This window comes from Galeopterus variegatus, unplaced genomic scaffold, assembly GCF_000696425.1.
Source record: "Galeopterus variegatus unplaced genomic scaffold, G_variegatus-3.0.2 Scaffold78, whole genome shotgun sequence".
Classification (NCBI taxonomy): Eukaryota; Metazoa; Chordata; class Mammalia; order Dermoptera; family Cynocephalidae; genus Galeopterus; species Galeopterus variegatus.
In genome coordinates this window covers 635,606-646,482 of record NW_007726189.1, presented here as the reverse complement: position 1 = coordinate 646,482, position 10,877 = coordinate 635,606, and the positions used below count along the sequence as shown (strand labels likewise).

Below are 10,877 nucleotides of genomic sequence, written 5' to 3'. Positions count from 1 at the left end.
GGAAAAGGAAACAGGCTGTTGGCAGAGCATATTTCATTTTTTCCTGCCAGGGAAAACAGATGCAGAGATATTCCCTTCTGTTTATTTCTTTCTCTCTTCTTGTAGCTCCAAGAGGCACTCATTTAAGGAAATTAGCTGATTTGTTTGTATGCTCAGAAAAGCATCCAGAAGTTCCTTACAGTATGTCCTTATTAATCATATAATATTAAGCTGAGCAACACTGGACTCATGATAATTCTAAGCAAATACTGGGTCTCAATTTCCATCTTCTCTGAAAATGCCCATCTTTTAATCAGGACTCATTTAATTAAAGCATAAATAACCAGTAAAATAAACTACTATATTATTAAGTTAGGATGATCTGTTAAATAAAAAGTGGCTTTAGTGACTCTTTATTTTGCTGTATTCATTTTGTAAATGAACATGTTACTGTTTCCACAATCCTTTAAAGATCACAGTCTTTTGTAAAGAGAAACTACTATACAAATAGTTTTACATTATTATAAAGTACAAAGAGGTCTAGTATCTATCCAATTTAGTATTCAAGTCTGCAGGAAAAAAACAAATGACAGCTCTTTATTATTAAGTTACTGAATTCCATAAAGCACATGAAGTAATCTATATTCAACTAACAAACATTTGATACATGTATTTAAAAATATATAACACAGATTTGTCTGTCTTAACATTTATGTTCTATTGAAAAAGTAGCTTTACATATTTTGCAACTTGAACTTATAAAATATATACATCCACCCTATTCAAATCCTCAAGCATGAGCTTCCATTCCTATTAATAAAATGCACAATCTATATTTCTGAATATTGAGAGAAAAATGGTACCAACTAAAATGAACAAATTTATTTTGACCTGAACATGCACTTGATTCTTGGCTACTAGGTATCCAAGAATCCAATAATCCACTCAAATAATTATTTCACTTTGAGGCCGACAGTCAATTTGCATTTATATAAACAATCTGTGGTTAACTATAGAGACTTACATTTTCATGGTATCTGAAAAACCTAACAAGTTCCTTACTAGTCCTATTCCAAGCTTTAAAAGAGAGGCAGGATTATTCAATCTCTCCATATACCAGGAAATCTGACGGGCAATGTCTCACTTAAGTCAAAGCCCAGTAAGTTTTGAAATCATGCTTTTTACCTTTGATAAAACAGCATAGAATTATCATATGATCAACCTTTTATTAAAACCCAGGCAGCATATGTGCCAAGAAATAGAACAAGAACTCGATCTATTTTTCCCAGTCAACTCTTCACTCAACATGTAAAACAGAGACTGGCCAGTTAGCTCAACTTGGTTAGAGCATGGTGCTGATAACACCCAGGTCAAGGGTTCGGATCCCTGTACTGGCCAGCCACTAAAACAAAGCAAAACAAAAAAACATAAAACTGCAGTTCTTGAGGTATGTTCAGACTAACTTCTATTCAGGCATTCTTTCCACATACTAGCTCCAAATATATTTTAGCAACAAAAATTATCTCATAAAAAAAGGTTAAGTCATGTAATCATCTGGAGACTCATCACCCAATACAAGTCTCATATACTGACATCTAAGAATTAAAATTACAATTAACAACTCACTTACCAGAATCATAGTCAGAACCATAACTTCAATTTTCAGGATACAGAGCTAAGCTTGAAGTACATGTTTAGATGTGCTTCTAATGATAGTAATGTATATAAGCCTGTTTTTAAATTAATGTACCATTTAAGAAAGCAAGTCTCCCAAAAATTATTTAAAAAAAAAAAAATTCCACATCTAAAAATAGCTTAGAAATTCAAATCAAAGCACAAATAATTTGACTCATTTGGGCAATAATTAGGCTTTGAGATAGTCCCTGCACAAAAAGTAAACAAACAAAATTCACTTGTTATTAGTATCGAAGTAATGAGCTAACAACACATTTATCAAATAGTCAATTATTCAACAAATTTAACCGCCTACTGATAAACTGAAATTATGTATGAGAAATTCCATGTATTTTAATTTGTAGGAGAGTCTTTTTAAATTTTAAAAAATTTTCTGAGGAAATTTTAATAATCTTCCTTCTCTGGATTCAACTAACTGGAAGGAAGAAAGGAAGGAGGGGAGGGGGGGAGGAGGGAATGAGGATAATTTAGAAGTCAGAATAGGAAACTGCTGAAGACTGATACATTGGACATCTGTAGGAGAGAAAGGAAGGAAGGAAGAAAAGTAAAAGAGATCCAAAAAAGAAAAAAAGAACGGCAAAGAGAACTGGGACCAAATGGTACAGATTAAAAGACCCCTTCTTGACAGATCTCAATCATGCAAAGGCATTAAAGGCATTAGTGTAACACAGAACAGTGCAGTAGCTGATTTTGATAATGAATCCTAAGAAAAATATGCTTAAGCCTCAGTTACCTTTGAAAACCAATTGACATACACAATTATACATAATTATGAATTTTAAGCATTCAGCTTAAATATGTACAAAAGTTAATAAAAGTGAGATTGAGAAATATAAGCAGCAGTAACCATAAAGGCTTAGTACTAGTGACACTGAATTCTTTATTTAAAAAAATTCTGAACACAAAGTACCTCCTCTTCTATTTTTAGGAAGAAGTTTTAACAAGTTTTAAATATTTTAATTCTCAAAAAGATTTTTAAAAAATTAGATTTGATTACCAGAAACAAGTAATATGTAGTTACATATCATTTTCATCTTTACTCATTTCCATTATTTGTCAATTCATCTTTGATGCAATCTGGGAACAATTAAGCAGTCACTGGATACCTGTTTTAGAATCTGAAGAAACTATTACCCACCACAGAAATCTAATGATATATATTTGCATATATTTAAAATTTTAGAAGGGAATAAGTAATAAACTATTCTAGTTACTTTATACCAAATATTTAGATACCTACTCAAAACAATAAGGATTAAGAACTTTCTCCAGTTGAACTGTTGACTATATAAAAGCTGTTTTCAGCACTTTCTTCTGAGGATTAAAATTGCTTTATTTCCCTGCTGGCTAAAAGAAGGAATTACACATTACAAGTAAGTCCTTTATAAGTAAATATTAATTCCTTAAGAGAACAGCCATAAAAATGTATTTATAAAATTTCTCTTAAAAACTGAAAACAACCTTTCTCTTTAAAACCTATGGCATTAATCTCTACAAAAAAAATTTTTGAAAGGGTATCAGGTTCATGATCTAAGCATGCATAAATAAGGAACTGAATGTCTTAACAGAATTTGGCAAACCAGAAGAATGGCCTAAAATAAATAAATAAATAAATAAAAAAGAAGAGAGTACATATCTTCTAAGTATGAATGTATAATTCTGTACGCCTATGCAGCAAATAGTGCTCCATGGAGGGAATGCAGGGAAGAGGAAAGTAGCATGTTCCTATGTACATTTTCTTGGTATTCTGGTTGTCTTTCAACAACAGAGAAATATTCTTTTTATTATTACAAAGCCATTAATTGCCCTCTGTAGAGCAATCTCAAAAAAAACCTTTTAATAACGTAACTTACATATAAAATTAATTTAATAATTAAATCTAAGTGCAAAGGAGTCTTCAATGATTCCTAAATTCAAGGGAGTAATGTTAATATAATCACAAACTTTGATTGGTGCTCCTATATTTCAGGATATTTCATCTTTTCTTCTAAGTGATAAATTGTACCAAAATTATTTGGTTTTCCTCTATTTTCCTCACTTCATTTTATTTTATGATATCTATGTGTAGAGAGAGGTATGCTAAGATCCTATTATTAAAAACTCAATTGAGGCTATCTATGACCTATTAATCTATAGTATAGTGTTGTTAATCTTTGACCTGGTATATTAATTCCTTTGGTGAATAAATGTCACAGGTCATTTCTTCATAAAAGGATTTTAGTAAGAGAACCTGCAATATGGAGAGAGATTATTTCTTCCCCGGCCCCACAAACAAAAGATAACGTCAATCACTAGTTTAGAGCAGTTATGTAAAATATGAAAATACATAATTTACAGCTGCAATTTTCATACTAAAAGCAGTTAAAAACTAAGAGTAACTCAAAGATTTTCTGTTTTGGTTAAACATGTCAACTAATAAAACTGATAGAGATCACTGTGAGAACTTAGTATACCTAGTTAAGACAGAACAAAAATGTTCATAATTTTTAGAAAGTGGTAGTTGCTAACTAGCAGTATAAATAATGTTCAAAATTTTGTGGCTGGCCATGGTTTTAATTTTTTTCAAGTTATTTCTATAGCAGACATATTTTTGACGTCTACCCACCCCTGAGTTCAGCGATTATACTTTTAGAGTGTAAAATTATATGCCCTTAATAACAACACGTACAAAGCTACAAAATGTCATCTATACAGAGATTAAAAACGATTTTTTAAATATTCTTTACCAATTATTGATTGGATGGTTTTATTGGGGTACATATTTCAAACCTTTCAGCCAACTGGCTTTTAAAGCCTAAATTGATTCATATATTCACTGAAGGATATTTCAAAAAGAGTGCAACAATAAGGCATTAGTAAAAATAACACTGTAGTAGAAACAGATTTTGCATATGTGAAAAGGTAATTTATAAAATACATTAATCACTTTTTAAAAAGAGAACCTACTTGTAGTATCATTAACTTACGTGGTACTGAGAATTGGACCTTTCAACAATTTTTTTTCCTATAGAAAAATTTCATCTAGCTGTTAAGCAAAGTCTTTTCAACAAGAAAGCAAAACAAAACAACCCCTCCAGGAAAAACTGTGGTTGTATGAGACAAATAAGCAAACATACCATTTTATAGTGTACTTCTGCCTAAATTTTAAAATAAAAATGTCCACACTCTTTTGTTAAAACATTAAGCCTCTGTCAAAAATGTATTTCTTATTTTATGGTACAGGATTGAAGAACAAGATGATACTTACAAGTAAAGAAAATTTACAAGAAAAGACGAGAGAAGTTTTTCAATTAAAGTAACATTCAAACTTGACTTAAACATAACAGAAACAAGATTGCAAACAAAAATGTTTATGGATTTTCCAAACATAAATAAATGAAAGTGTGTAGGCAGTAGGGCTCATGCTGATGGCTAGTAGGAAGTAACAGAGTGTAATCTACTTGGAAAAAATCTTTAATGTACAAATAACAAACCCAAGTTATGGACTGCAGCAATTTAATCATCACTGCCATTTTTCTTACTCCCAAAATAAAGCCTTGATTAAACCATTCATACTCTATATTACTCATACTTTTACTTCAGATTGAGAAACTATATACAACAAATGAATTTATTTTCACCATAGGGATAAACATATTGTACCTCTCTGCCAATGTTACTTGAAAACCTTCCATGTCAAAACAATTTGACAGCAGATATAAACAATTAAATAAATACGCAATGATCTTTCATTACAGTCCTTTAAAGATGCATGTTAATTCATGCTATTAACCTTAGGATCACAGTGCATAGAATCCAAATATTAACAGTTGGGGTGAGTTTCAAAGTAATGTTGGATCCCTCGCTTTATTTATAATCCCACTATAACTGATAAGTTCATTTCATAGGCCCTATCATGCATTAATCATTGAGTGGCAGGAGTTAATGAAAATTTTTCTTGTTACAACGTCCATTGCCGGCAATGAACGTCCCAAAACCGCCAAGGAAGTCATTGTTATTGCACAATACGTGAGGACCTGGAATATTTTCCAAAAGCTTAAAAAAATAAAAATAAAAAATGGAATTATATTTGACATTTCCCGACACCTGCATTAATACTGTATGACTAATAAAAGCATGTCAGTTGCTTGGACTGAACCAGCGATCAACATGCGCCCAGAATGCACACGAGTAAAAATGCGGTAAAAGGAAGTAGTCTTCATTGCCTATAGGTCACTTCCAGTCAAAGGTTAAAGTTCAAAGACTGAATGATCAAAGTGCTCATTTTCTCAGTAGGACTATCTTCTGTTAGGAGGACGATAACAGTGGCATCAACAAGTATCATCTTTAAGAAAAGGAGAAAAAAGATAATTAAAAAAGTCAAGCATGTGTAAGTAAGATCTACAAGTTAGTCTAATGTGGAAATAATTTCAAGTAGCAAGAAGAACACAGTTTACTTGACTTACCTCCTCTAATCTCTGCAAAATAAAAAGAGCAATTTGTGTTCAATTACACAAGACTACTTCAAAAAGCTCGTGAAAAATAGAATCAAAAGACTATGAATCTTTCCATGAAGTACCCTCATATAGTGACAAACAGATCAAGTTTTATTCTTTTAGGGAAATGGTAGTTCATATAAACAAACCTTAAAAGTGATACATTATTAGCATATTAGTTCTGTTTAAAATAACAGGTTGATATGTTATGTCAGCACCTATTTAGGATGTACTACTAATCTTAAGAGAGTTCTTTTATGGGCAACAATTTTAAATTTTAATGAGACAGAAAGTAAATTCTTGATCAACATCACTATACTATTTAACACAGAATACAGGTTATGTCTTTAGACCATGAAGGATGCAACTCTTCTTCACCAATAATGCAATCTCCAAATCAAACAATATGTAGTTAATGTTATTAATTTTCCTTTAGAAAACAAGTTTTCAGCAAAACACGCAAGGGGGGTCATTAAAAAAAAAATCCCACACAATTACTTAGTAATACCTGCTGGTAGCCCCAGAACATTATATTAATGTAACACAGGCAACTTTTGGGGTTCATGACTCATTTTACAAAATTACTTTCACAAAACCTATCTGAAGGTTATATTTTGAGGACTGGTTGTTATTCAGAAAGAAGCTTCAGAAAGAAACAAGACTGGTGGCAACTACCCAAGAGTTGTAAAAGCACTCAAGGAGAAAATTCTGGCCAAAATATTTTTACAAACTATCCCATGTTAGGATTGACATGTTGCTAATAAAATTCCCATTCATAAAGACTTAATGAAGAGGCTGGCCAGTTAGCTCAGTGGGTTAGAGCACGGTCTTATAAACACTAAGGTCAAGGGTTTGGATCCCTATACCAGCCAGCCACCCCCCCCCCCCAAAAAAAGACTCGATCAAAACTAAAAACCAGGGCCAGCCCGGTGGCTCACTGCTACAGTGCGCCGCTTGGGAGTGCGGCGGCACTCCCGCCAAGAGTTCGGATCCCACATACAGACTGGTTCCCGCTCACTGACTGAGCGAGGTGCGTGTGCGACACTGAGGGTTGCGATCCCGTTGCCGGTCCCGGTCTGGTACGGGCGCGACACTGAGGGTTGCGACCCGTTGCCGGACACGAAAAAAGACAAAAAGGAAAAAAAAAAAACAACTAAAAACCAGTAAAATCTGACTTCTATGCTGGGCAAAGACATGGAGTATACCATGATTCTATAATTTAAGGGAAATCTAAATACTAGATTTCAAAATTAAATCATATATCATTCATTAGAATCTTTTAAATAAATAAATAAGAAGATCTTTAAGGAAAAAAATAAGTGGAAAGTTTATATTCTCTAAGTTTGATATAAAAGTATCTGTTTCTTAAATTACTGTGGAACTTGAATAGAGAAGATATATTTGTTATGAATATAGAAAAACTTAGGAATATGAAGAAGTTCCTTAAAACATCACCAGTAGAGTATTTTATAACACTAGGGTCTCTGAAATTAATACAAAAACTAATTATACTTAAATCTCTAAGCTAAATGATGGCACTGAATTCTACCTAATATGTCAAACTACTAGGGATAAACTTTTGGATGATACCAGAAGACAATGTAAGAAAAGTGACAGATAAAATTCAATTTAAACATAATGTTATCTAGTTAACCACCAATAAGACTGTATCTCCAAAGGCATACCATCTTTGAAAGGTGGTAGCATAAATGTATCTTCGTTTATTAGACTGTTCATTCTGGAAGGTTTTCAGTACAGTGGGCTTCTTCTGTAGGATGTGCTACCAAAATGATTACGAAATCCTTGTGGAGCTGTTCTCCATATCCCAATTCCCATCTTGGGTAGATGTGAAAAGAAATTTAGGACTGATAACGATACTGCCTGCCTTGAATTCCCTAGTTTTGAAGAAACAAACTTAAGTTCTGAAGATGGGAGTTCAATAATCTCTGACAGGTGGATCCAAAGGAACTTGAAAGATTACAAATTCATGATGGCTATACATAATCAAGACTCTATAAGCAAACTCTAAACAGTTCTATAAAAAGGTGGCAAAAGAACATAATATATTTAACCTCTTGGCTAAAATACTTGTGGCAAAATAATGGCTTTAAAAACAAAATCCCATATTAACCATTTAAACTTTTTCTGAAACTGCAGAAGCCCCTACAAAAATTATACTCTCAAATATTGTCGGGCCTTAAAAAAACCAACGCCACCTTAATTGACATTACAAGCAGCACCATTATGGGCCCACAAGGGCGTATTAACGTGGCAGCCTAAGACAGCGCCGGGAGGAAGGAGGGTGGGGGTGTCTGCGGGAACCTTGCCTAAGCCCTTATTGGCCAAATACGTGCTTCTGTGCTCGTGAAAGGCATTGAGACAGAATGCATGCCCTTGACCTTTAAGCTGAATGTTAAAACCTCCCCTCCCTATCTGCCTATAAAAACAAGTGCTTGTGTGATAATAAATGGAACTGCCTTGACAGAACCCCCGCCGCGTCTGAGTGTCCTTTAACTGGGCTGGGGGGCCGGCGGTGTGCTCACCTCTCTTCAGGGCTCTCTTCCCCCATCTCCTTCCAAAGGGGACTGGAGGGAAAGAGTAATCCGGGCCTGTTCGCTCGCTCACCAGAAGGAACGAGGCTAGTGCTGTACGGGTCGGCCGCCAGCTGCGGACCCGACAAAATATAATACACAAGTCACCAGTTTCAAAGAGGAGATACCTACCATGGCTAACTTCACTGGGCTTCGAGGAAATGTGAATAAGCGAGAACTATATTAGAAGAAGGTGATTTAGTTTTCCTCAAAGTATAAAAACCATATTATACTGGAAACCCATCTCCCTGGATATTCTCAGGGACAGAAGAAAAGGAACATAGTAACATAGGTCATTGGGATGTTATCTCCAAAAAAGACAAAATATTTACAGTTAGGTTTTGTCTCTCAACAGTTTAGGGAATTAAAGTTTTCCTTTGATGAACCAATTCAAGAAAGATTTCAGAGTAAACAGAAAATAGAATTGCTATCCATTAGGCAAAAGAGGGCACCAATTGCTAAACTGAGCAAAAGTTTGAACTAAGGAATTCAGTAAGTGGTTTTCACAACTTACTAAACATAAAGGTTCACAACTAATGTAGGTAAATCTATGAATACCAGCTATAAGGCAGGAAGAAAAGGAGTTTGATATGCTGAGAAAATTTTATGTTCCTGTCCTCTTATAATCTTTACTACAGGAATGTTTCAGCTGAACAGAACCAGAATGTAGTCTCATTTTTTGAAAAAAGACATTCCTCTCCTTCTCCCCAAATTATAGATTCAGTTTGTTGGATATGCCCTCTAAATAATATGCCACTTTATTTCCTATAAGTCTAGGTTTCTGAAGCCTTCAGCTATAGCTTATAATTGAGCATTGTTCAATATTCTAGTAATTTAAGGAGAATGCTACAAGAACCACAGATCTGCACACCCCTCCGTGAAAAGCATTTATGAAACTAAGTTGTATATGTTTAATATTGACCCCAGCAAACAAATGGATCACATTAATAATGGATTCTAGTTGGCTACCTCATTGAAAAATTTTTATGATCTAATAAAAAGATACTTTGCATCTTTTTCAAGAACTATTATGTCTGTTTTATGGTAGAGAACTTTAAGGTTTCTCAATCATTTATTCATTTATCCATTAAACTGGATGCAGATATGTTTTCTAAGGAAGATTCTAGCCCAGAACCACAGATAAATTCCTTAGCCCATCTGTATGTGGAGATAACCTGTCTATTTCACATATCTGTTTTTTTAATCCTATTCTCTGATCAGTTGATTTTTCAAAGCATATGGATCTGTGCCTTAACTGGCAACACAGTATATCTGCATTCTAAAGCAGATATGACCTTAATTCCTTAGTGAATAGAAACTATAAAATAGAAACTGGAAAACAAACTGATAGTCAACTTCAAGTAGGTAACAATAAGTAATGTGTCTTCACATATCAATACAACTTTTTATATCCAAAGACTTTTCACACTTTCATCATTTTGTGCTGAAAAAGAACCTCAAAAGAAATCAACATAAGGGTGATGTATACAGACAGTAAAAGTAGGGTAGGAGTAATTGGTCTAATTCTCAAGGAATACTAATAATGTGGAAGATCACAAATTTAAGTTAAAATAGGTTTCTTTCACGAACCTAACACTGGAAAAAGCCTGCTCAGCTTTTGTATGTCAGCTGAGTCCTTCCCTTATAAAACCAGGAGATGAAGTGAATTTCAGATTTCTGGTTTTTCATTAATAGTGTCTCTATCCAGTGTCTCTATCCCAGGAAGTCCCTTTTTAAGTACATATTATCACTAATCTAAACCAAAACATCTCTTGCCTAATTGCTTACACCTGACAAGCTGACCCACCTTGACCCACGAGAGAACTGCGGAGCTTGATATCTGAAGCATTCGATTCCACTGCTTTCTAGAAACTGAAATGCTGAGAGTTTCAGTAAGTTTATCTATTCCAAGTAAGCCTTTGTTCAGTCTCTGATCTTTCTGCTTAGCTTTGTAGGTCATATAAGTAAATTGGTCTGTCCGTCTAATCTTTTTATTTATTTATTTATTTATTTATTTATTTATTTTTTATTTTGTCAATATACACTGTATATGATTATTATGGCCCGTCACCGACACCTCCCTCCCTCCTCCCTCTCTCCCCTCCCCCCCAAGAATGTCCTTTCCGTTTGCTTGTTG

General features: G+C 33.9%; 1 protein-coding gene across 2 annotated transcripts in view; it reads right to left on the bottom strand.

Moving 5' to 3' along the window:
- Window positions 1-364: 364 nt before the first annotated feature.
- The window catches only part of UBE2W (ubiquitin-conjugating enzyme E2W (putative)), a 64,342-nt gene continuing 53,829 nt past the window's right edge, over window positions 365-10,877 (bottom strand). For both annotated transcript variants that reach the window (XM_008578914.1, XM_008578908.1), the window contains exon 6: window positions 365-5,998. In XM_008578914.1, the coding sequence (XP_008577136.1) occupies window positions 5,985-5,998 (14 nt within the window). In that variant the 3' untranslated portion in view covers window positions 365-5,984. The remainder of the gene's footprint in view (window positions 5,999-10,877) is intronic.